The sequence below is a fragment of the Callithrix jacchus genome, chromosome 5, assembly GCF_049354715.1.
Source record: "Callithrix jacchus isolate 240 chromosome 5, calJac240_pri, whole genome shotgun sequence".
NCBI lineage: Eukaryota > Metazoa > Chordata > Mammalia > Primates > Cebidae > Callithrix > Callithrix jacchus.
In genome coordinates this window covers 55,568,770-55,596,708 of record NC_133506.1, presented here as the reverse complement: position 1 = coordinate 55,596,708, position 27,939 = coordinate 55,568,770, and the positions used below count along the sequence as shown (strand labels likewise).

Below are 27,939 nucleotides of genomic sequence, written 5' to 3'. Positions count from 1 at the left end.
AGTTCAAGACCAGCCTGATCAACATGGTGAAACCCGGTCTCTACTAAAAAAATTACAAAAATTAGCCAAGCATGGTGGCAGGCACCTGTAATCCCAGCTACTCGGTAGGCTGAGGCAGGAGAATTGCTTGAACTTGGGAGGTGGAGGTTGCAGTGAGCCGAGATTGCACCACTGCACTCCAGCCTAGGAGAGAAGACAGAATCTCCATCTAAGAAAGAGAGGGGAGGGGAGGGGAGGGGAGGGAAGGGGAGGGGAGGGGAGGGGAGGGAGAAAGGAAGGAAGAAAGAAGAGAGAGAGGGAGAAAAGTTGAGTTATTCTGAAAAGTGGTTTGGGAATTGCTTATCAAGTTAAACATACACTTACGTGATCCAACTAAGCCACTCCTAGGTATCTACCTAAAATAAATGAAAACTGATGTTCACATAAAAACCATATATTGGCCGGGTGTGGTGGCTCACACGTGTAATCCCAGCAATTTGGGAGGCTGAGGCGGGTGGATCACCTGAGGTCAGGAGTTTGACACCATCCTGGTCAACATGGTGAAACCCTGTCTCTAATAAAATACAAAAATTAGCCAGGTGTGGTGGTGGGCTCCTGTAGTCCCAGCTACTTGGGAGACTGAGGCAGGAGAATTGCTTGATCCTGGTAGGTGGAAATTGCAGCGAGCTGAGATTGCACTATTGTACTCCAGCCTGGGGGACAAGAGCAAAACTCCATCTCAAAAAAATATGTGTGTGTGTGTGTGTGTGTGTGTGTTGTGTGTCAGCAGCTTTATCATCACCAAAAATGAAAAGAATCCAAGCCTCTTTTAGTTTTCTAAAGTGAGAAGAAACTACTCAGCAATAAAGCAGAACAAACTCTTGATGCGCATAACAGCATGGATGAATATCAGAGGCCTTATGCTGGGTGAAAAAAACCTAGACTTAAAAAGCCATGTATTGTGTGATTCCATCTCTATGGTGTTCTAAACAAGGTAAATATATTGAGATGGAAAAGAAATGAGTGGTTTCCAGGGGTTAAGGGTTGAAGGAGGGTTTGTCAAAACTCTTAGAACTATACATTAAGAGGTATAAATTTTACTGTGCGTGAATTTTTAAAATAAATTTTTAAAAGTAAAATACACACAAATTTGGAAGGAATAAAGACAGTTAAAGGTTCCCAGGTCAATGTATTGTAAAAGAAGTTATTAAAAATTTGATATCAAATCTAATAAGTAAAGAATGAATGTCATAATTTCTCTGTAATTTTTTTCTCTGTCTGTGGAATTAGATCAGAGGGAAAAGTTGTGGGTGGGATGGGATTCTTCATATATAGCTTGAATTTTTATAAGAAGCCCTTATTAATTTTACAAGAAAAAAGTAAATATAGCGCTGGGTGTAGTGGCTCACGCCTCTAATCCCAGCACTTTGGGAGGCCAAGGTGGGTGGATCACCTGAGGTCAGGAGTTCAAGATCAGCCTGGCCAACATGGTGAAACCCCTTCTCTACAAAAATTAGCCATGCATGATGGCGGGTGCCTGTAATCCCAGCTACTCTGGAGACTTGCTTGAACCCGGGAAAGGGGAATTGCAGTGAGCGGAGATCATGCCATTGCACTCTAGCCTGAGCGACAGGGCAAGACTCCTTCTCAAAAAAAAAAAATTAAGCATAAATAATAGAAACTCTCATTTATTGCTGGTGGGAATGCAAAATGGTGCAGCCACTTTGGGAGACAGTGTGGCAGTTTCTTTTTTCTTTTTTTTTTTTTTTTTTGAGACGGAGTTTCGCGCTTGTTACCCAGGCTGGAGTGCAACGGCGCTATCTCAGCTCACGGCAACCTCCGCCTCCTGGGTTCAGGCAATTCTCCTGCCTCAGCCTCCTGAGTAGCTGGGATTACAGGCACACGCCACCATGCCCAGCTAATTTTTTGTATTTTTAGTAGAGACGGGTTTTCACCATGTTGACCAGAATGGTCTCGTTCTCTTGACCTGGTGATCCACCCACCTTGGCCTCCCAAAGTGCTGGGATTACAGGCTTGAGCCCCCGCGCCCGGCCGTCAGTTTCTTACAAAACTAAACATACTTTTACTACACGACCCAGCAATCACCCTCCCAAATGTGTTGAATATGTATGTGCACCCGACAACCTGCACACACGTTTACAGCAGATTTATTCATGATTGTCAAAATGTGGAAGCTACGAAAATGTTTCTCAGTAGGCGAATGGGTAAATAAGCTGCGTCCATCAATACAATGGAATATTATACAATGAAAAAAGGCATGGGGGAACTTTAAATGGATATTGCCAAGTGAACAAAGCCAGTCTGAATAGGCTACATAGTGTATGATTCCAACTATGTAACCTTCTGGAAAAGGCAAAAGCTGGGAGACAGTAAAAAGACCAGTGGTTGCCAGGGATGCTGAGGGTGGAGAAGGGTGAATGGGCAGAGCCTAGAGAATTTTTAGAGCAGTGGAAGTGTCCCTTATGACACTGCAATGGAGGACACATGGCGTCACCCATTTGTTGAAACCCATAAAAGATAAGATGCTAAGAATGAACCCTAACGTAAACTGTGGGATTTGGTTAATAGTAATGTAAAATACTGGCTCAACAATCATAGCAAATTTGGCACACTTCTGCAAAATGCTCATAACAGAGGAATCTGAAGGGAGGGGGTGGGGTAGAGGGGAGGGTGGGAACTCTACGCTTTCTGCTCTGCGCTTCTGTCAGTCTAAAACTGCTCTAAAAATTAAAGCCCATTAATTTGAAAACTATGCCCCTACTTACAAATTATATATATATATATATATGAATAAAAATATATAAACTATAATAAAATACATGCATGTGTATTTTAAATAAATAGACATATTTTTAAAAGCAAGTCTAATCTGCCTTGCTCCTGAATCTCTTGTTGCTCTAGCGTAAGTGCTGCTTTTGTTTGTTGAAGGCTGAAAAGGCTGTAGGCAAAGGCAGGAGTTCAGAGTTGCAGCAAAGAGAGTGGGAATAAGCGTGAAACCTGGCACGAGGGTGGTCCAGGCAGGTGCCTGCTCTGCAGTGAGACCACTGAATTCTCAAGGACCATCTGGTTGCCAGGTACAGTAAGTATCCTGCTTGGGATAAAAAGGTTTATTTCAGAAGCATGGCTGCGGGCTTCAGCCAGGCCCAGGGGGACTCCCCAGCACTAGCCCTACACATAGATGGCCTCCCTAATCCTCACAGAAGCCCTGGAGAAAGGCACCCTTGTTGTCTAGCTCTGGACCGTGGGAGGCTAAGTGACTACTTCACCTTCAGCTTGGACTGATTAGATAGAGTAGCCCAGATTCAAGTCCAGTCAGGGGTCAAGACTGCACCTTCCGCCAATTCCTCCCCACTTCTCTTTGTGGCTACTCAGTGGCCAGGGTTGCTGGCCCTTCTGGGTGGGGGGGTGTGGGGCGGAGGGGGCTCTAAGGGCCTTGAAAGCTTTAGGCAACACTCTCTCCATCCCCTTCCTTGGGGGTCTAAAGGTCTTTCCTCTGTTTCACTTTGCATGGCTCACTCCTCAGCTTCCATCACCATGGTCCCACCAGGTATCCTGAAGCAGCAGCTGAGACCCCACATCTAGCGCAGGTCAGCGCTCCTCCTCCCCCGCACCCTGCACAGCAGGATTGAAGGAGGCTTCAGGGCTTCTATGACCCAACTAGTCTGCTTCAGGGACTCTAGCATACATTTTATATTTTTGTGCAAGTAAATTGGCTTTCTCTCACACCATCTCTACATTCTCCTCCATAATTTATGACTGCGCTGGCAACTCTTTGCTCCTTAATCACCCTGACTTCTGGCTCTAAAACTGTGCCAACTGTACTCTTTCCATTTTAAAAAGGAACCACTTGTTTGTTTTATATTTATTACTTTATATTTCATTTATTATCCTAAAGCTACATATGAGACCTTTAGTTCCATAAGATGCCTGAGAAACATGAGTGCTGTTTATTCTTTGGCAAGATGCTAAAAATTTCTAGGGACTCAGAATTACAATGGAGAAAAGAAATGTCATGGACATTTTTTGCACTTGGAAAGTGTTTTCAGCTTTTGTTATAGCCTCAAGATTTATACCTTTGGATAAACAAACCATGGTACATTAACATGACGCATCACCATATGGCTATTTGAAATTACAGGCACAAGATCCATGGTCTTACACACAAATGAGCACATGGAAACACCTTTGGTATCAAATGCACAGTAAGAAATCACTGAGGCATAGGTTAGACTGTGGTGATAAAAATTAACAAATAATTATTTTGAGAAATATAAAAGGATGGATTTTTGGATAGCTTTGTATTCTATAAAAAAGCATATTTGGATATAAATAGATAAGGTCCATACACAGAAAAAATTCAACTTTTGCTGTCTCTGTCTTAAATCAGACAGTAATTCTCAACTAGTGTTACTGCTTTCTTGTAGATGCATGAAGTTAATAAAAAGGTAGCCTCCCCCAACCATGCCCTAAACACAGTTTTGCTCTGGTGGGTTTTAGAGACCCCATCAGGATGCTCAAGAGTGAAGAAGTGCTACTAGAATGTCTTTTCTCCACTACATTAGGCTTACTTGCTTTTTCATAATGGACTATCTTGATGGACTTCCAAAGCCAATAATAAACTCTCTTACAGGAGTAGATGGTTAAGCTAGGATGCTCAATTTGTGTCATGTTTAGGACATGTCCTAATTTATAGGATGTGGCTTATGCCACCCTTCCTGGTCGGTGATCCTTCTTATTGGACCATTTCCTATGCTCCTAACTAGTGTGTAAACCCCTGGCTGTCAGTTTCCTGTGGCTGCTGTAACAAAATACCACAGACCCTGTGGCTTATGCCAGAAATGTATTATCTCACAGTTCTTGAGGCTAGAGCAGAAATGGAGGAGTCAGCAGAGCTGGTTCCACTGGAGGCTCTGAGGGAGGGACTATTCCCAGCCTTTCCTGGCTTCTGGTGGTTGCTAGCAAGCCTCGATGTTCCTCGGCATCACTCTAATCTCTGCCTCCATCTTCACCTGGCATTCTCCTCTATGTCTGTCTCTATGTCAAAGATTCCCTCTTCTGGTCACAGGGTTATGGCCCATTCTTATCCAGTATGACTTCATTTTAACTTGATTACACCTCCAAAGGCCCTACATCCAAATAAGGCACAGGCATAGGTACCATGAGTTAGGACTTGAACATGTCTTTTTGGGGACTCAGTTCAACTCACAACATCCAGCAAGGCCAAGGCTACATTTCACTGTGCTCGTTTGTTCATTTACTCATTCATCCAACATGATTAAGGGAGAACCTCTTATGTGAAGAGCCCTGATCGTGACCCTGGGGCAATGGCAGACTTTCCCCAGAATCAGGAATAGGGCAGAGTCTCTCCCCTCTTAGAACTTACATTCTAATGGAGGAGATCAACTATCAACAGAGAATTAAACACAAAGTCCACATTTCAGGTGATGAGTGGTGTTGAGGAGAAAATAAAACAGGGAAATGGGGCGGAGAGTGACGGGCAAGGTTGGGGCATACCTCAGAATCACCACCCTGTGTCTTTCTTTGTAGAAGTTTGTAGTTAAATGAGAGGGCCAAGGATCAAATAAGTAGATAAATCAATATTGCAGGACAACTATGGTCAATGTTTGGAGGACTAGAACATGGACTTGGCCAAGCCAGGGAGGTCCAAGCATAGGGCCCTGAAACCTGACATAACAGAACTAATAGGGATGCCATGTGTTTCCCCCGCAACCCCATGCTGTCACTCTTTGCTCTAAATGGTGCCCAGGATTTCTCTGTGATGTGCCAAGCATTTCCAACTCAACTTTGAGTTTCAGGAAATGCTCTTAGATACTTGGCTTTAGCATTAACAGTTTCTAGACACAAAGTCCCATATTAAACATTATGAATGCCAACCCTTAATACATCATTTAAAATGTTAAAAGCATCGTTTGCAAAACTGTTCTCCCATTCTGAAGGTTGTCTGTTTACTCTGTTGATAGTTTCTTTTGCATCTGACAAAAATCTAATATCTAGTATCTATAAGGAACTTAAATTTACAAAAAAAAACATTAAAAAGTGCACAAAGAACATGAACAGACACCTTTCTAAAGCAGATATACTTATGGCCAACAAGCATATGAATAAAACATCACTGATTATTAGAGAAATGAAAATCAAATCCACAATGGGATACCATTTCACACCAGTCAGAATGGCTATTATCAAAAAGTCAAAAAACAGCAGATGCTGATGAGGTTGCAGAAAAAAAAAGGAGCATGCATACACTGTTGGTGGGAGTATAAATTACTTCAACCATTGTGGAAGACAGTGTGGTGATTCCTCAAAGAGCTAAAAACAGAAATATCATTCAAACCCAGCAATTCCATTACTGGGTATATACCCAAAGGAAAAGAAATCATTCTACCATAAAGACATATGCATATGTATGTTCACTGCAGCAGGATTCACAGTAGCAAAGATGGAATTAACCTAAATTCCTATCAGTGGCAGACTGGATAAAGAAAACATGGTATGTATACATCATGGAATACTATGCAGCCACAAAAAAGAATAAGATAATGTCCTTTGCAGAAACATGAATGGAGCTGGAGGCCATTATCCTTAGCAAACTAACACAGAAACAGAAAACCAATACTGCATGTTCTCACTTATAAATAGGAGCTAAGTGATGAGAACACATGGACACACAGAAGGGAACAATAGACACTGAAATCGTCAGAGGGTGAAGAGTGGGAAGAGGGAGAGGATCCGGAAAACTGAGGATCAGGAAAACCCAATAGGGGGTATTAGGCTTAATAACTGGGTGATGAAATAATCTGTACAACGAACAGCCATTACACAATTTACCTATATAACAAACCTGTAGGTGAACTTAAAATGAAAGTTAAATAATAATAATAATAGTAATAAAAGGAAAGGAAAAAATATTAAAATCAAACAAGCAACAAGTGAGCCCTGAATATTTGTTTTCATCCTTGCACAGATCATGCCATGATCATCACTAGACCCTCCCTTCTCAAAGTGTGGAAGCCCAAGGGACAGCCGCATGGGCCTCACCTGGAGCTTGCTAGACATGCAGGCTCTCAGGCCCTGCCCTGACCTACTAAAACAGAATCTGCATTTTTACCAAGATCCCTACTGTTGTGCTTGCTCATTACAGATTGAGAAGGGCTATCTCAGGGTCACCTTATGACTACTCTAAATTCCTCTTTGTAACAGACACAGCAAATTCTGCACAGAAACGGGGCATGCATTTACATAGATAAGGAGACCTAGAGAGTCATCTTCGCATGCTCACTGGAGTTTTAGAACAATTTTCACCTCTTTAAAAATTAGAGACTCGGAGCCTATTGATGAGTTAAGGGTATATGTTTTATTGCATATATAAGTACTTTGAGGTCAGTAGAGAAAAGTTCATATAGTACTTTTTTTGAATGTCAATCAACATCTTTCCACCCTGAAAGAGTTAATGAACAAATGTACAGCCAAGCAGGCCTGAGAACCAAGCCCAGTTCCCAGCAGCTCCATTCCACTGAAGTCAAAATAAGACAAATTTTGACTACCTAAAGACTCCCTATTATTTTAGATGGGTAACGTGATACATGGATTTGGGCTTTTTTCTTTGTAATTTCCTTTTCTAGTTTAGAACCTGCATTTCAGTTTTATAGCAAACCACACTATTGGAGTGATGAAATCATAAAGAACACCTGCACTCACAATAAGACATTGTCAACAGGTATGCATTTGGTCATTCATCAGTTATTGGGCAACCCATTGGGTCTGTCATGGCTTGTCTCCATATTTCAGATGTCACTCATAACAAAATAAATTAGCCCATTTTATAAACATTTTGTGACCCTATCCCCAAATGCTTTCAGATATCCCCATCGTGCTAGAACACTAGTCATTACAATCGATTGCAGAAATCATTACCAAGCCAAAGTCCACCACTCTAAAAGAAGATTACAAAAGTCTCATGCCTCCTTGTAAAGCTCATCACAATGTATAATTTCTCAATCTCCCAGAACCTGGCACACAGTCAGCTTAAATAATGCTCACCAAATACAACAGTCTCGCAAGAGCTCTTAAATCCAAGCTTAGAATATACCAGATTTTAGATACCATGAAAGATGGTGTTGTTTCTCGATCCACAGGACGGTGAACATATATCCTTCCATTCTCATGATCTTCTAGAGAAAACAAACCAATCTCTGGATTCATCCACACCAGGTCCACTGATTAGATACATTAGTGACATATTATCAGACATATTATTGAACAGCTGGAAGAAGGAAAATGGAAAGAAGAGAAAAGGAGGATGAGAATAAGCCACTATGATAATGAAATATCAAGGCTAAGAATCAATGGCATCTTTAAGAAATTATACCCAGCAATGGCACATCTGAGAATTTATGCCAAAGAAATAAACAGATAGGCAGAGATGGAGGAATGATGGTGTGGGCTGCAGTTTGGTCTGTAATAGTGAAAATTTGGAAATAGCATAAATGTTCATTGACATGAAAAACATAATCGAATGATACTCCCTACATATAGCATGGGATACTCTGTAGCCTTTAAAGATGTATCTACACTGCCACGGAAAGACAGGTAGGACACATCATTAAGCAAGAAAGGCAAGCAGAACAACACAGCAAGTGTAATTCATTTCTCTGATGCAGATTCACATCAGAGAATCTACAGAGAAATATCCGGAACTGCACATACCAATTTGTTAATATCGATTATCCCTTGAAGAAAAGAGAAGTAGTGATCACACAGCTAACATTTAGAAAGAGCTTAGAATGAGCAGGCCAACAATATGCCTTGCTTGCCTTAACCTATTTAATCTTTAAAACATCTCTCTGAAATGTAGGCAATATCATTGACCCCATTGTGCAGATGAGGACACATTAAGAATCTCTAACCCAGCAAGGATGTTGTGCAGTAGGTATATGAACCCACTCACTCACCCTGACTCTTAGGAGTATATACTTTTAACCACTGAGACTTGAAAACTTTCTGTATTCTTTATGTTTTTTTTTACAGTAGGCATCCACCATTTCCATAAATATTGCAAAAATACAAGATATTTTTAATTTTTTCTAAGAATCATAGAATGTCACAACTATAGCAGAGCTTAATCAGTACATAATTCAAAGGCCCATTGGTACCAGGAAGGTAGTGGAAATAAACAACCTGGGCCTGGGGTAAAGATTCTGCCATTCCAATATCATGTGACTTCTTCAAGGGGCTGCTTGCCCTCAGCATGAGGGAGGCAATGTGGAGTGGTGACGACTGTAGTATTCTGAGTAACTGAAGCCCCACCTAATTGTTGTCATGTGGAAATGTGGGTTTTAAGTGGCCAGAACTTCCAATTTAAAAAAAATCTCAAGGAGGGTAAAATTTTTAATACAATCTCCCTATTTTTAAATAATATATATTTTTTAAAAGCCTCTGCATGGGCCAAATAAAGCAGACCTGTCAGTTGGAGTTAACCACCCTGTTGCTGTATGTGATTCTCATCAGACACTCACATGGAGAAGTGACTTACTCGAAGTCACATACCTAGGCAGAGGTAGAATAAGTTCTAGAACCCAGGCAACCTGAACCCCAGGCCAGTGCTCCTTTTGCTCTGCTTCACTTCCTGGCCTCACTAGCACACAGGTTTTCAAGACAGTCTTCCTGGCCAAAGGGGTGTGCTTACTCAGAGGGCATGATGGGGTCATTCCTTACGAGTAGGCACCTTACCTCACCAATTAGTTTGGGAAAGGGTCCTGGGTCTTCTTCCTCCAGCTCCAAGGTGGTGATGACCCATCTTCTCTTGGATCACCATAGAGTCTGGTAGCTCTTTCCCTGGAAATGATAGTGACAATGATGACAAAAAGGATGGCAGTGATGCTCACAGCCAGGACTGATCACACCCTTACTTCATATACAGGCCCTGGGCTGACACTTGGCCTGCATTCTCTCCTCATCCCCACAACAGTCACCTAAGTTTGGAAAATGCAAGTGCCTGTCCTCTCAATAGCTCTAGAGTCATCTCTAACCATGGGGGTAGATGTCACCCAATGATTTTACGTGGTTCTTGGGATAATTTTAGGAGCTCTCTAGACATAGTGTTAAAGATCACTGCTATGTGCCAATGCTTGTCCTATAGTAGACATGCAAATCGTTGTTGAGAAAGTTTTCCCATTTCCATTTATCTCCCAATCTTTCTGATTAGGTGCTAATAGACCTTTAATGCATCTCTGTCCATGAATATTCCTTTTAACAAATGTGCAGACATGTACACAAAGAGAAAGAGAGTGACTTAGACTCAGATCTTGAGCTCAGATATTTTTCAGGTAAGAGAATATATGAAATTTAAAGCACTGTTTTATTTGCATTATATATTTATACAGTTGCCATCCATTACAAGTGAAACTGGTTTTAGCCACATTAACTTTATTAACAAAAATGCAAGTTCTTTTTTTAAAAAATTACTTTATGATAAAATAAATTGATCAAGAGAACAATACCAAGTAAATAATCCCAAAGTGGCATGAGGATATGGCATAACCCCACAATGGATGCATGACTGCTGCAACGCAAAATATTAAGTCCAATATATTTTCATTCCATTAAGAAGAAAATGATGTGGACAAACCGCCAAGCTGGTGCCGTACAGTTGAATTTTGATGTTCGCAGGCTGCCCATATTCTAATTAGACATAAAAGCATCATCTGCAACTCTCTGGCAGTCCCTCAAGATTCTAAAAGGCCACATGTTGTTACTATTTTCTTTTCTGCAAACCAAACATTGGCAGGGCACTGAAGAACTCCAAACTGCAATTCTGTCTCTAAGTCAAGTGTAGAGACTGATTTTATATATTAAGAAACTGACTTCCAAACCTCACTTTTGTTTGCTTAGTAAGATCATCTTCCCCTTGTTGGACGCTGTTAACAATACTAACCTTAAAATGATAACTACTAGAGAATATACTTATCAGAATCACATAGACACTGCCTGGAGTTGCACAAATAGAGAATCACAAATGATAAAAAAGAACTTTTGCATTTAGTTTTGGTAAATGTAATTTCTTATCCTCTACATCTTAATTCATGATTGCCACTTATCTTCTCTAACTCTAGGAGAAATAACCAAAAGAATTCTGATTTATTATTCGAAATGGCGGGGAGACATTTAAAACCATAAAACACTACTGTGAATTAACAAAAGTAAGAAGTAGAACTGTATTCAGGATGAGCACAGATGAATTTAGTACACATGTAAATAACACCAAACGTTAGTTGGCAATGGGGTTTAAGTGAGTTTTTCTTTTGTCTTTGCCCCTTATTTCTAAGACATTATTTACCTTAATTAATAAAACAATAAACATACACTTTATATTTACATAATAGATTACAGCTGTAATTACTGATTTATAATTTATATCTCAACAATCCTTTCCCTTCCTCCAAAAAATACATGTACAAGACTGTTGAAATAGAAAGACATAAATCGGCCAGAGATAGTAGCTCACACCTGTAATCCCAGCACTTTGGCAGGCCAAGGCGGGTGAATCACCTGAGGTCAGGAGTTTGAGACCAGCCTGGCCAACATGGTAAAACCTCATCTCTATTAAAAATACAAAAATTAGCCAGGCATGGTGGCACACACTTATAATCCCAGCTACTCAGGAGGCTGAGACAGGAGAATTGCTTGAACCCGGGAAGTGGAGGTTACAGTGAGCCCAGATTGCACCAGTGTACTCCAGCCTGGGCAACACAGTGAGACTCTGTCTGAAAAAAAAAAAAAGAAAGAAAAGAAAAGAAAGAGATAAGTCCTCAATGTATGGTTAGAACCAGCAGCAAACAAAAGTGTGGGAGTGCGGAGTGAGAGAGAAAGTGTGCACACAGGGTGACTTGGATAAAGCAGATGGAGCACAAAGTATAAATAATTGGTGAATTTTCATACAGGGTATTTTGGAATTCTTTGTATTTTCCTTAAATCTTATAAGTTTTATATTAAAACAAAAGGTTATCAAAAAAGACAATTTCAGGAACTAACATTGGGTATTTAACTTAGCACTAAGATCCCTGCCAATTACAATAAAAAGGGAAAGTCTATCTTTAAAAATTGAACATATTTAATAAAACCTTTTCTTGTTATATAGTCTTCCTATTTAAAAGAAAATTTGCTAGCAAAACGCTTTAAGCATACAGAATGACATGATGCCCATCACCAAGTTCTATCAAACCTTAATACTTTTACCCTATTTGCTTCAAAGTGTTGAGATGTAAATAGTTACAGATAAAACTGAAATTTCCTATGTAGCTCTCTCTCATCTCACTTTTCCCTCAGAACTAACTTTTACCCTAAATTATATGTAGCATCCCAGTGCATGTTTTTAAACCTTCACAATAGGGATCTGTGTATAGAGATATGGCTTTATATTCATAACAATGTGTCATTGTTATGGTTTTAGATTGGACTTTTAAATAATGGTTCACAGTAAGCACCATCCCATAACTTATTTTTGTTACTTATCTTTCTTTTCATTTTGAGGGAGGACACCTCAGTTCTAGTTCATTCATTTTCATTGCTATAGAGCATTTAACTATATGAATTGGCAAAACTCTATTTATCTATTCTTCTAGTGATGATCTTCTAGGTTGGTTCCAGTTTTCCATTACCAAAAATGCTTTGGTAATAAAAATCCATGTATATATGGAAAGTCTCACCGCCTTTTATGCTAAAAACCCTCAAGAAACTCGGTATTGATGGAACGTATCTCAAAATAATAAAAGCTATTTACGACAAACCAACAGCCAATATCATACTGAATGGGTAAAAACTGGAAGCATTCCCTTTGAAATCTGGCACTAGACAAGGATGCCCCCTCTCACCACTCCTATTCAATATAGTACTGGAAGTTCTAGCCAGAGTAATCAGGCAAGAAAAAGAAATAAAGCGTATTCAAATAGGAAAGGAGGAAGCCAAATTGTCTCTATTTGCAGACGACATGATAGTATATCTAGAAGACCCCATCGTCTCAGCCCAAAAACTCCTGAAACTGATAAGCAACTTCAGCAAAGTCTCAGGATATAAAATCAATGTGCAAAAATCACAAACATTCCTATACACCAATAACAGACTTAAAGAGAGCCAAATCAAGAACGAACTGCCATTCACAATTGCTACAAAGAGAATAAAATACCTAGGAATACAACTAACAAGGAATGTAAAGGACCTCTTCAAGAACTACAAACCACTGCTCAACGAAATAAGAGAGGACACAAACAGATGGAGAAACATTCCATGTTCATGGTTAGGAAGAATCAATATTGTGAAAATGGCCATACTGCCCAAAGTAATTTACAGATTCAACGCTATCCCCATCAAGCTACCAATGACCTTCTTCACAGAACTGGAAAAAACCACCTTAAACTTCATATGGAACCAAAAGAGAGCCCGCATAACCAAGTCAATCCTAAATAAAACGAACACAGCAGGAGGCATCACACTACCAGACTTCAAACTGTACTACAAGGCTACAGTAATCAAAACAGCATGGTACTGGTACCAAAACAGAGATATAGACCAATGGAACAGAACAGAGGCATCAGAGGCAACACAACATATCTACAACCATACAATCTTTGATAAACCTGACAAAAACAAGCAATAGGGAAAGGATTCCCTGTTTAATAAATGGTATTGGGAAAACTGGCTAGCCATGTGCAGAAAGCAGAAACTGGACCTCTTCCTGACACCTTATCCTAAAATTAACTCCAGATGGATTAAAGACTTAAACACAAGACCTGGCACCATAAAAACCCTAGAAGAAAATCTAGGCAAACTATCCAGGACATAGGAGTAGGCAAGGACTTCATGAACAAAACACCAAAAGCATTGGCAACAAAAGTCAAAATAGACAAATGGGACCTAATGATACTCCACAGCTTCTGCACGGCAAAAGAAACAGTCACTAGAGTGAATCGGCAACCAACAGAATGGGAAAAAAATTTTTGCAGTTTACCCATCTGACAAAGGGCTGATATCCAGAATTTACAAAGAACTCAAACAGATTTACAAGAAAAAACAAACAAGCCCATTCAAAAATGGGCAAAGGATATATACAGAAAACTTTACAAAAGAAGACATACATGAGGCCAACAAACATATGAAAAAATGCTCATCATCACTGGCCATTAGAGAAATGCAAATCAAAACTACATTGAGATACCACCTTGTCCTCCCAAAGTGCTGGGATTACAGGCGTGAGCCACTGCGCCCTGCCTCTTTTTTTTTTTTAACAGACCCCACTTTTACTTGAAAGCACAACCAACAAATAGTGATGATTCACATCAGGTTATCTGATACATGATTCTTTGATGATGAACAAAGTGAATCTTTCACTTCAAGAAAATCAGTCAATGCTCAGTATCTGTTCCCAATGATAAATGTAAGCGTTCAAGCAAAAATCCGAATTTTAGAAAACTTGCGTCTGCCAATAGGAGCGTGAAAGCTTCATAATAAGTGAAGATTTTTATGATAATAGCAATAGTGTTTTTTTTAATTTTATAGGCTCAAATATGTCCGCATTGGAAATGCCTGCATAACTCAATGAGCCAATGCCTTCCTAATGATCAACATACCATGTTCTAAAATCAAGTGCAGGTGAAAGAGTCATCTAGAGTGCAAGAGAGATGGTGGATTTTAATGGAATGGTGTAGGTAAAGTTCATTGACATAGTATCAGATTCCACATTGCAAATAACTGTTAAGACATTACAATGTGTCGAATTTTGGTATAATATCAAAGAAAAATATCCACAGTTATCTATTCCAGGTTATTAAAATATTCCTCCCTTTTCAAATATCTGTGTGAGGCCTGAATTTCTTCATAGACTTCAACCAAACAAATTCACAACTGACTGAAGGCAGAAGCAGAGAGGAGAATCCTGCTGTCTTCTTTGAAGCTGGACATTAAAAGTATTTGCAAAAATATATAGATAGTGCCACTTTTTCCACTAAATGAAATATTAAAAAATATGGAAGGTTTTCAAAATATGTTATTTTTATTATTTCCACTAAATGGAATATTGAAAAATATGGAAGATTTTCAAAATATGTTATTTTTATTAACATAGAATGTGTTTATTTTAGTTATGTCCAATGAATTGAGAAATATGTTTAACATTTTGCTGTTTTAATATATACCATGGTATCAGCAAATATAACCCACATAAGCTAAATCTCTAAGACTGACACCTAAATCATCAGGGACAGAATCTCCACCCTGGTTGCCCCGTCTTGGTCAGAATATCTCCTTATTTAAGATCCATCACAATACAAGAGATCATGCATCTGAAAGTGGTTTCACGCAAATGAAGAACATTCTTCATATGTTCATTTCTTGTGGTCAGCCACTCTCATGGTGGGTGGGTGATATTATTGGGTTATATTGTTAGCATCAGGGCTAATTATAATATTTGCATCCTGGCCAGATTATATTTCTATCTATTTACCTGAAGGAGAAGAATGTTCAAACTCTTTGAATTCTGAAATCTCTAACTGACTTTTTTAGACAATGAATGCTTTTTGATTAATGTTGGTAGTTTTATATTAAAGGCCTACCCAGTGCATAATTTTTAAATGGAGAAAACTGTAGCTCTTGCAAAAGATAAAGAAATTAATTCTGTTTCTAAAACAGGTGTATTTCCAGGTGGCCAAGGTTATTAACAAGGACTATATTGAGGTTTCCTCTTCTCTCTGGGCCTCAGTTTCTCCTTCTATAAATTGAGGGTATGAGACAAGGTGTCTTTAAGGGCTCTTTCAACAGTAAAGCTCTGTAAATTCATTTGAATAAGATAACACATAAATGGCACAGTGATCGTCATGTAAGAGTTGGTTGAAGTGTTCAGAAAGAGGCTACAAATGGTGAATGTTTATACTTTGCCAAAATGCCTTAAATCTCACATCATTGTGTGTGTTTCATTTCTCCTCTCTTTATGCATGCCTTAGAAATTAACTTGAGATCTCTCATATGAGTGATGCAGGAAGACTAGAAATGGTTACATTTTCTGTAATGATTTTGTAAGTGCTCTTATTATATTTCTCATCTGTGCCAATTTTAGGCAGTCTGTCCAAAGAGGAAATCATTCAAAACATTTGCATGATGCTTTCTATAACATGGTGGGGAAGGGCGGGGGCAGGGTTCTTTCTAGATGCTTCCCTCAGCTGCCATGTCCACAAAACCACTTTATCAGAGAGGGCCAGGCAGACATATGATTGCATGGTCCACCCTGCACATCATTTGACAGATGGCTCTGGGTCTGGGGCTTGTAGCCAATATCATTCAGGCTGGCCTGGCTGGGCAGCCACGGCACCTTTTGGGACAAATTTTTCTGAGTGAATGAAGATGTAGTCTACGACTATACAGGATACTAAAGAGCTAAGAGGTCTATATAGAAATCAGTCCTTCCCAAAATGCTTGATATTTCATTTTTGAATGCAAGCTTTTATTCAAGCAGAATTCAGGTCCTAAAAATAAGCAGAATTTGGATCCAGGACTCTGTTCTGCAGGTTTATGTCTTTGATCCAGATTCAGTGACAAGTAATGACAAGCCATAGGAAAGAAGTTATTCTCCTCTCTTCGGTCATTTCCAGTCCTGAGAGCCGATGAGTCCTCAGCCTGGGCTGTGGCAGGCTTGAGACACCAGAGAGGAGAGAGGGTTTAAGACAATGAAAACGGACAGTGAGGAAAGCCTCTTAAGCTTTCGTTCAGGGAAAATTTGGATTCTAGAAATCACAGAATTTCCTATGAGAGATTCCTGTAGAGATTCTTTTAATCTGTATCCAGTATCTCTCTTCTGGGTTTTAGACCAGGGAAGTCCCAGGAAGTCTCTGTGAAGATGAAAATATCCCTGCTATGCTGGCCAGTGTGATAGCCCCTAGCCACACGTGGCTAATTGGGACCCTGAAATGTGGCTGGTGCTAGTGTAGAACTGAATTTTAAATTTTGCTTAATTTTAATTAATTTAAATTGTCACATGTGACTAGAGGTCAATGCAGACAGTATAAACTAGTGGTTAAACATGTGGATTTGTAAATTTAGAAGACCTGAGTTTAAATCCTGTTCTATGGGCAACATGGCAAAACCCTGTGTCTACAAAATATATAAATATTAGCCAGCCATAGTGGCCCATGCTTGTAATTCCAGCTGCTTGAGAGGCTGAGGTGGAAGGAGAACATGAGTCTGGGAGGTGTAGGCTGCAGTGAGTCAAGATCATGTCACTGCACTCCAGCCTGGGTGGCAGGGTGAGACCCTGCAAAAAAAAAAAATCTTGTTCTGCCTCTCACCAGCTGTGCGCTATGTGATGTGGAACAGGCAATTTACCCTCTGGAGTCTGCATTTCTTCATCGGTGCACACACATGCACACCCCCCACATTCGTAAATGTAGAAGTGTGTGTATATATTGGATCCTCACAACAGCCCAATCACGAAGGTACTATTATTATTCCTTTGTAACATATGACACTCGCACACAAAGTGCGTAGGATGGCAAGGGCTACGTGAGTATTTCCTCTTTTTCCAAGTCTCTGGGCAACATTTCCACTTGCATCTCCCACAGGCAACTCAAATCCTACATGTCCAAGGCTGATGACATAGCTTGTATCCTCACAAACCTGCCCATCTTCAGGGCTCCCTAACCACAAAAGACACTTACCGGCTCATTCCAAAGGTCATCCTTGATGCCTCTGCTTCCCTCATCCCCATGTCCAAGTTCTGTCAAGTTGACTTCCTAAGGCCAGCTCATCTCTGTCTCCACCCCAAACAGCTAAAGGTTCCACCACCTTGAGCACCCACAGGATTGGTCTCTCCCATTCATTCCATCCTTCTGTGGTGGGTTAAATTGTGTCCCTAAAAGCATATATTGAAGACCTAATCCCCAGTCCCTGTGAATGTGACCTTATTTGGAAATAGGCCCTTTGCAGATGTAACTCTTAACTGAATTACAGTTAAGATGTCATCACATTTGATTAGAGCATGCCCTAATCTAGTGAGCAGTGTCTCGATTGGAAAACACACACACAGACTGAAAGGGAGGATGCCATGTCCTGACAGGGGCAGAGACATGACGTAGCTGCAGGCCAAGAAACAGCTGGGATTGCCAGCAACCCAACAGAAGCTGGGGAGAGGCAGGGAGGGTCCTCCCAGTCTCAGATGGAATTTGGCCCTGCTGACACCTTGATTTCAAACTTCTGGCCTGTAAAACTGCAAGAGTACATTTCTCCTATTGTAAGCCAACATACCAGCTTATGGTTCGTTGTTTCAGCAGTCTGAGGACACTAATATATGTTCCTAACACATTCTCTGCACGGAAGCTTGGGTGACCTTTAAAAGCACAGATCTCATGCCCCTTTTCCCCCAGAGTTTTCACTTCTCTTAGGACAGAATCCAACCTGCTCTGTCCCCTGCTGACCCTTTCAGCTTCACCTCTGACTACACTATCTCCACCTTCTGCAACCCAGCAATTCTGTGGGTCTTGAGTGAAGGGCTGAAAGAATAATTCAGTCCGAGCATAAATGCTAACAATTTATCAAAAGATAACTCAATTCAGAAGTTTCCAGACTGGTAACAATGCCACCACCATCAACAACAAGAAAATTGTAAGAGGCTTTTCTCATTGTACAGTTTCATTCTCTTAAAACTTTCCTCTTTGCCAGGCATGGTGGCTCATGCCTGTAATCGCAGCATTTTGGGAGGCTGAGGCAGGTGGATCACAAGGTCAGGTGTTCGATACCAGCCTGGACAACATGGTAAAACCCCATCTCTGCTAAAAATAAAAAATTGGCCAGGCGTAGTGGCAGGATCCTGTAATCCCAACTACTTGGGAGGCTGAGGCAGGAGAATTGCTTGAACCTGGGAGGTAGAAGTTGCAGTGAGCTGAGATCATAGCACTGTACTCCAGCCTGGGTGACAGAGCCAGACTCCATCTCAGGGAAAAAAAACAAAAAACAAAAAAAGTCCCTCCTCTCTGGTCTTTGAAGCCTGCCACAGCCCAAAGCTAAGGACATATGAGCTCTCAGGCCTGGAAATGATGAAAGGGGAGAAAAGTCCTCTTCGTTGGCTTGTCATGACTTGTCACTGAATTTGAAACAAAGACATAAACCTGAAGAACAGAATCCTGACTGGCTTCATGTCCAAATGACAAAGAAAGGGTGTGGGGATTTCAGAAGAAAACTGCTGTGGACACAACAGCAGAAATGGTATCAGCTTTTAAATATGGAGATCTGAACAGCGGGGAGGTGGGTATCTGTTATAGATGTCAGAGATGGCACTAAGCCAATTTGGTGGGTGGAGAATGGAAGGCAATGGAAAGGAATGTGTTACTTTTAGCTGATCTGAAAATTATTGAGCACCTCCTGGCTGTAAAGCTTTTTGTGAGTTAAATGTCCAGCATTCTGATTGCTGTAAACTTCTTATATCTATTAAATCATGTTATCTTCATCCGTCTTGATTCTCTGGAATACATAAAGCCACTGTCATCAATCACTGAGGTACAATCCACAGTGCCATCTCCACTGCCCACCCCCACTCAACACACCCTCAGAAGTCAATTTGCTTTGGAACTGCACTAATACAGCAGAGGGAAGAGAATTCAGGTCTATTTCCTGATGAGACTCATTGTGGGTAGGAGCAGGAGCGAGGGAAGGTTGGGGACAGGATTTGATTTAAACTATATTCAAATCCATGCAAACGTGGGCTATTAAAAAGGGCTTCTACAAAGTATTGGAGATCAAACTAATGTGTTGTCTGATTAAGGACACTCATAGCTCTTGACACAGCAAAATGTGACCAAGAAAATTCTCCAAACCCCAAGCAACTGGTACCCAACAATGTATATTCACTTTCAGACAGGGATTTCCCCCTATTTTATTTATTCCCAGTGCCTGGCTCAAAGCAGGTGTCCAGTAAATAGTTTTAGCATTAGCTCTGAGTATAGCCAACCATTTTCACTGTGATTAGAAAAACAGACACAGACATAAGAGCACATTGACTGGGCCATTACTGTACTGTGAATCTAATAGCAGACAGCGGCTCTCTAAGAGAAGATGATGTTTATTTGGGAAAGGACATTGCAGTGGGAATATGTGTGCCATGGTAAACGATGTGCACAGTCAAGGCAGTAAAGGAGGATAAAGGTTTTTAAAGGGAAAAATGAGGAGGATTATATCACTGTTTTGAAATAATTATCTTTGGCTACAAAGATTAATAACAAGGATGACACCGATCTGAGTTTGCACAACATTTGCTGAGAAGATTTCTTTGAAAAAGTATTTTTTGTGTAAGGTTTCAATGGCCTTTGTGCAGTTTTGTTATTTTTGCAGAACTTTGTGATTTTTAGTTATCAAGCACACAAATGTGAGAATCCCCTTTTCTTAGCCTTGTGTCTATATATCGGGGTTTGTGCGCATATGTGTGTGTGTTTCAACATAAGGAACTCCATTTTGATTCTGACAACTTATGCAGTACCAAGGGCTTTTACGCATTTTCTCATTTATACTCACAACCACTGGGTCAGGGAAAGTCCATTATTAGCTCCACTTTCAGGTGAAGAAAAATAGGCTTAACAAGGTTATGTTAAAACTCCTAACACCCAGGTACACTTCCAGATCAGCTCAACCTGAACCTTTGGGAGCAAACCCAGGCACTGAGATCCCTTGATGCTCCCCGGGTGAGCTCAGCTTGAGCCAACGTGAGGACCGAGGTTAAGCTGGCCTAGGTCCCCAGCTGACTGTGAAGGAGCCTGGGTCAGGACGCCAAGCAGCCCAGTCCAGAGGTCACAGTCACTGACCGCTGTGCTGCTTCCTGTCCTCAGCTGATACTGAAAGAAAGAAATGGTTCCCTCTTCCTACCTACAGAAAGCCAGTGAAGCAGATCATGACCAACAAACACATGCAACGTTACCTCTATCCACTGTAGGTACAAACAGAGCAAGGACCGTGTTTCAAATGCTGTCTCCACTAGTTTGTATTCCCATATAAACAGTGGCAGTTGGGGGCAGTGGATTTAATCCTTCCATCCCAAAGCGTTTGCTCAAATTGCCTTTGATGCAGACAACTGAGATTTCCTCAATCTTATGTGAAGTTTGAATAGAAGTATCAGAGACCAGCCTGGCTAACATGGTGAAACCCTGTCTCTAATAAAAATACAAAAACTAGCCTGGTACGGTGGCATGTACCTGTAGTCCCAGCTACTCAGGAAGCTGAGGCAAGAGGATTGATTGAACCCAGAAGGAAGAGGTTGCAATGCTCTGAGATGTCGCCACTGCACTCTAGCCCGGACGACAATGAGACCCTCTCTCAAAAAAAAAAAAAAAAATTATGTGTGTTGTCTAGGTGAGGTGACTCAGGCCCATAATCCCAGCACTTTGGAAGACTGAGGTGGATGAATCACTTGAGCTTAGAAGTTTGAGACCAGCCTAGGCAACATGGTGAGAATCCATCTTTACAAAAACTACAAAAATTAGCCAGGTGTGGTGATGAGTGAATGTAGTCCCAGCTACTTTGAGGCTGAAGTGGGAGGATCACTTGAGCCTGGGAAGTTGAGGCTGCAGTGAGCCTTGATCATGCCACTGCACTCCAGCCTGGGTAATGAAGCCAGACACTGTCTCCAAAAAAGGGGAAACAACAAAAATGTGTGTGTTCATGTAATCTAAATAAAAATAGTGTGAGCTATATAAATTGGTTTTAAGCAAGTCCTTTAGTCTGCTCCCACTGTTGCCCCAAACAGTCTGGGACCTTTAACCTTTCTTTATATAAATCCGGAGCCCCCACTGCCTAAGCCGTTCTAAAGAGAGCCAGCCCCTGTCACAGAGTCACTCTCCCGCCCCTTAGCCTGGAAGAAGCAGGGCCAGCTTGCCCTTCACTTTCAGTTTCTGCACCTGAGCTCTAGGCTCCAGGCTTAGCTTACCTGCAGCAGCCACAGCAGCAGCACTAGAAGCAGCAGCAGCGACGGGTGCCTCCTGGCTCTCATGGCCACAAGAGAACACCCAAAACAGACTCAGAACGTGCAGCTGCTAGCCAGTCCTCCAAGCTGGTGGTCTCCCCGGAGCCACACACCCTCCTTCCCAGCCAGCGGCTTCTTCTCCGATGGTTTTCAGGTCACTTTGGCCCAGATAGTTTCATCCCAACTTGCTTCTTCCTTCTTCACTTTTCTTGCATTTATCAGAGTGGGGCGGGCTGCTTTGTAAGTCTCAACATCCGTTTGCCACAGGTAGAGTTCCTAGGAAGGGTGGGGTGGGAACTAAAGCCCGTATGCAAAAGACTGGCTGGGGGCTGACCTCAAGAACAACAGTTCAGCCAGAGGAAGTAAACAAGCCCCTGTCAGAAAGTAGAACTATTTGTTTCCTTGTTCATTCTACTTTCCAAATAGTTAATGACTATTTTCTATAACACTTATGCTCTTGAAACAAACAAACAAAAAAAAGAGAAAATGACAGCAAGAAATGATAATTTAAAGGGGGAAGGGATTTGGAAGAATAAAAGAAAAGAAAAAACAACTTGTACTGTCCAAAACACTAAAAATCTTTATTCCAACAAGGTCCCAGGGCTCTGGGGTTTGCAGATTATTTCTCCCAAAACTTCTTTTAAGCTCAGATTAATCTGCCTTTTAGAGTTTGGAAATAAAGTGGGAGGGGGACGAAATGGGAAAGAGCCTCCTTGTGGACAGAGATCTCTGTGGCGACTTGGGAGTCTTTGCATTAGAATTCTGAAAAAGGACAATTTGAGATTCTGTTATACCAATACTTAAGTTGGCAATAAGCAAGTTTTAAACCACAATCAGTAATACGTTAACCCCAATTAACTTAACATGACCTTGTTATCACATTACCTTGTTTAAAGTAGCAAACAGATAAAATAAAGGTAAGCTTTCTTTGCTTATTCTAGGCATTGGCTTAGGCAAGGATTTCATGACCCAGAATCCAAAAGCAAATGCAATATAAATGAAGATAAATAGCTGAGACCTAATTAAACTAAAGAGCTTTTGCCTGGCAAAAGGAACAGCCAGCAAAGTAAACAGACAATCCACAAAGTGGGAGAAAATCTTCACAATCTATACATCTGACAAAGGACTAATATCCAGAATCTACAAGAACTCAAACAGATTAGTAAGAAAAAAACAAAAAAATCCCATCAAAAAGTGGGCTAAGGACATAAATAGACAGTTCTCAAAAGAAGATATACAAATGGCCAAGAAATATGAAAAAATGCTCAGCATCAGGCCAGGCGCGGTGGCTCAAGCCTGTAATCCCACTGCTTTGGGAGGCTGAGGCGGGTGGATCACGAGGTCAGGATATCGAGACCATCCTGGTCAACATGGTGAAAACCCGTCTCTACTAAAAATACAAAAAATTAGCTGGGCACGGTGGCCTGTAATCCCAGCTACTCAGGAGGCTGAGGCAGGAGAATTGCCTGAACCCAGGAGGTGGAGGTTGCGGTGAGCTGAAATCGTGCCATTGCACTCCACCCTGGGTAACGAGCGAAACTCTGTCTCAAAAAAAGAAAAAAAGAAAAAGATACTTGCACCGGAATTTTTATAGCAGTATAACTCACAATTGCAAAATCATGGAACCAACCGAAATGCCCGTCAATCAACAAGTGGATAAAGAAACTGGGAGATATACATATATGTGATGGAATACTACTCAGCCATAAAAAGGAAAAAATTAACAGCATCGCAGTGACCTGGATGAGATTGGAGACTATTATTCCAAGTGAAGTAACTCAGGAATGGAACACCAAACATCGTATGTTCTCACTGATATGTGGGAGTTGAACTATGAGGACACAAAGGCATAAGAATGATACAATTGACTGTGGGGACTTGGGGGGAAGAGTGGGAGGAGGCAAGGGATAAAAGACTACAAATAGGGTGCATTGTATACTGCTCGGGTGACAGGTGCACCAAAACCTCACAAATCACCGCTAAAGAACTTATGTAACCAAATACCACCTGTACCCCAATAACTTATGGAAAAATAAAATTAAAAAATAAATTTAAAAGAGCATATCAAAAATAAAATATAAAATAAAAAATCTCCCAATAAAAAACTTTCTTTGTTTAACTGAACATTCATAGCTCTGAGATGCTGCTGAATATTTAAATTTGAATACTTTATTATTTTCATTGAAATTAATAGCATATTATTGAAAACAGGAAAAAATACAACTTTAAAGTCTATAGATATTTCCTGTGCATAAAGAGAAACTGAATACCTTGTGCTTACTTTCAAAGTGGATATTTCAATAATGATAGCCTATTGAAAAAAACCTAAGTTAGAATTACTAATTTAGAATATATAAGTCAGGTGATCTAACCCATGTTAAATATTTGTGGAAAAAACACACAGGTTGAGCACCCCCTGCTGCTAGAATAGTGCTGGGGACTAAAATACTCTTGTTAGAAAGGAGCCTCGCAAAGGTCTGTCTGGGAGGGGCTGGGGGCTGACAGTGAAGGATTCCATTTTCACATTCGTTTTAAGTTTAAAGAAATTGTTACTTTAAAATTAGCCAAGCCGAGCATGGTGGCGCACACCTGTAATCCCAGCTACTCAGGACGCTGAGGCAGGGGAATCACTTGAACCCAGGAGGCAGAGGTTGCAATGAGCTGAGATCGCACCATTGCACTCCAGCCTGGGCAACAAGAGTGAAACTCCACCTCAAAAATAAAAATGAATTGGTATTTTAATATATTAGAAACAACCAAGTTTTCAATGTTCTCAAGCATTTAAAATAACTGAGCAAAATACCAGATCCCCACACAGCAACCCTTCTTGCGTAGGCCATGGGGCCTTGAACTCAGCTAGTGATTCTGGGCATTGCCTGCTGCTCATCTTGGGTGACTCTGAGCTAGAAGATGTCCCACTCCCTTTCTATTCTGAGCATGTGATAACAGTGACAATAATCTGGTGCTCCTTTCTGTGTCCTTGGGAGTACAGTAATACTTTATAGCGACATGGTGGCAGCTCCCAGCTCCCCGTAAGCTGACAAGTGAAGAAATGAGATTGCTCTTGAGATAAAAATCACTGGATGATTGCAAGGGAGGTATGAGCTACAATTACTTACCCAGAATCAACCTTCTCATCTTTTGGAGGGCTGCCCCCACCCACCTCCAGTTCTCACTGTTCTTTTTTTAATAATGATGTATGCATCATGAGGCCATCCCCACCCGGCCTGGACTTCTGCTTGGACTGTGGTCTGGCTGGCCAGGCCCAATACCCAGCTGAAAGGAAGGAAACTGAGGTGGACAGCGGGCCTGAAGGAAGATAAACGCACTGGACTCTGCCTCCATTTGGCATTTTCCACATGGATCAAGTAAACAGCAGAGAAGTAAAGTGCTGGGCTTGAGCCTTCTTTCCTGTCTGGGGAGGTGAGAAGGCTGGTGTTCGATGCAATTCCCCTCCGAAGAGGTGAGCAAGCCGCAGTGAAAGGCTGAGAGGGTGGAGGGCAGCCTGTTACAGAGGATAGGCCTTAGACTCTCTCCGTGGTCTCTCTTTCTGTCACCAACACTGAGGGAGACAAAGCCTGGAAGAGGGAGGAAGCAGAGGTGTCTGATGGCAAAACACCACCATGCCCTAGGATCTCAGTGCTGGGTTGGAAGGTGAGGGGCTGCCCAAGCCTCCCCTGCCCACATACCCACCCGGGAGTCTAGCCCACCCAGGGCAGATGGAAGAGATTAGATTTCCATCAAGGTGGACATTGAAGTTTTGAGCTGCGCTGGTTTTACTAACTGACACAACTGGGTAATGAACTTCAGTTGTAACTGAGAGATTGAAATGGTTTGGGTAAAGACTCAGGTTAGGGAAGAATAACATGGCTCATGCTTATGAGTCAAGACCTTGCTATGTTCACTAACACAGAAATCATTCTGCAGCCAAACACTTCTGAATTCAAGGTCCCGTTTCTTCATTGTCACAAGAAAAGTTTAAGTTCTCAGAACATCCTTGAGAAGAGTTTTTTAAAATAATCAAGGAGAGTTCTGCTAGCAGTAGTGGTGAAGTAGCTCTAGCTCTGCTGTAGACATAACAGCTATTAACAAAATATAAAGCAGGGCTGGGCATGGTGGCTCACGCCTGTAATCCTAGTGAGGGGGGGGATCACCTGAGGTCAAGAGTTCAAGACCAGCCTGGCCAACATGGTGAAACCCCGTCTCTACTAAAAATACACACACACACACACACACGCACACACAAATTAGCAGGGGGTGGTGGCAGGTGCCTGTAATCCCAGCTATTCCAGAGGCTAAGGCAGGAGAATCACTTGAATGCAGGAGGCAGAGGTTGCAGTGAGCTAAGGCACACCATTGCACTCCAGCCTGGGCAATAAGAGCAAAATGCTATCTCCAAAAAATATATAATAAAATATATAAAACAGCTACCCAGAGTGGAGGCCCTGGAGGGTGAGCACAGCAGGCAGAAGCTGAAGGGAGTCGAATGCCTGGAAGAGGCCATAGCTGGGACTGCTAGACGACTGGAGGGTTGGATGGAGCAGATGGAGCCAAGTGGCAACTGTCCAGTTGTGAAAGCAGGCATGCACGTATTCACTGTGAAGCTCTTTCCACTGTCCTGAAGTTTGAATTGTTTTGTTTTGTTTTGATACAGAGTCTCACGCTGTCACCCAGGCTGGAGTGCAGTGGTGCAATCTCAGCTCACTGCAACCTCCGCCTCCCGGGTTCAAGTGATTCTCCTGCCTCAGCGTCCCAAGTAGCTGGGACTATAGGTATGTGCCACCACACCTGGCTAATTTCTGTATTTTTAGTAAAGACGGAGTTTCACCGTGCTGGCTTGGCTGGTGTCGAACTCCTGACCTCAGGCGATCCACCTGCCTTGACCTCCCAAAGTGCTGGGATTCAGGCATGAGCCACCATGCCCAGTCTGAAAATTTTTATAATGCAACATTGGGAAAAAAACAAATGGTGAATTTGGCTCCATCAAGGAAAACTCCACCAGCGCTTCACTTCTCTGGTGTTTACTTGATCCATATGGGAAATGCCAAATGCAGGTAGAGTTGGATGTGTTTGTCACCCACCCTCAGTCCTGCTGTCCTCCTCGGCTCCCTTCCTTTCAGCTGGGCATGGGGCATGACCGGCCAGACCACCATCCAAGCAGAAGTCCAAGCTGGGCGGGCATACCGTCCTGACGCATTCATCACTATCAGGTGCAGAAAACTATTCTTATTTTTAAGTGTAGTTTTACCCAATACTTGATATTGTATCTCTAGTTCTACCCCAATATCTTTTCACACATATTAAGAACTGAAGTTCATTAGATTTCATATTATAATAAAATAATCCATCATTTGTATTTCTGGATTTCTTTTTCAAGGATTAAGAATTTTGTTTTACAATTTTGATTGCTTTACTAATCACATGGGTTGATCTGAGTGTGCAGTTTCTTAGGTTTTAGTATGTTGTCAGCCACCAAGAGCTGGCCAGAAAATTACCTTGGAGAGCTTTTACTCTCTTGCTCCAATTGTTTCAGTTAATTCGTAGTTGCAGATACAAACAATTAGAAAAACAAACAAAAACTCTGCCAGATGTAACATATTGAAGGCTTCACTTTTCATAAGTATATTCCAATGCTATTCGTACTAATGGTATGAATCACCATTCTCTTTCTTCCATCATTTTTGTTTGTAAATCAAGATGGTTTAACCTGTGACCCAGGACAACTTTGAATGTGGCCCAACACAAATTCATAAACTTTCTTAAAACATTATAATTTTTTGTGATTTTTTTTTTTAGCTCATCAGCTATTGTTAGTGTTAGTATACTTTATGTGTCGCCCAAGACAATTCTTCCATTATGGCCCAGGGAAGCCAAAAGAACAGACACCTCTGACATAAACTGTTTATCTTTGTTTAGGAAAGGAGAAAAAGAAGGAA

The 27,939-nt window shown here is 41.3% G+C and overlaps 1 protein-coding gene across 1 annotated transcript in view; it reads right to left on the bottom strand.

Moving 5' to 3' along the window:
- The window catches only part of CDH26 (cadherin 26), a 47,182-nt gene extending 25,152 nt beyond the window's left edge, over positions 1-22,030 (bottom strand). The window contains 4 exon segments of the mRNA XM_078375406.1: positions 8,125-8,218; positions 8,220-8,284; positions 9,751-9,855; positions 21,968-22,030. Of these exon segments, the coding sequence (XP_078231532.1) occupies positions 8,125-8,218; positions 8,220-8,284; positions 9,751-9,855; positions 21,968-22,030 (327 nt within the window).
- Between the last annotated feature and the right edge of the window lie 5,909 nt (positions 22,031-27,939).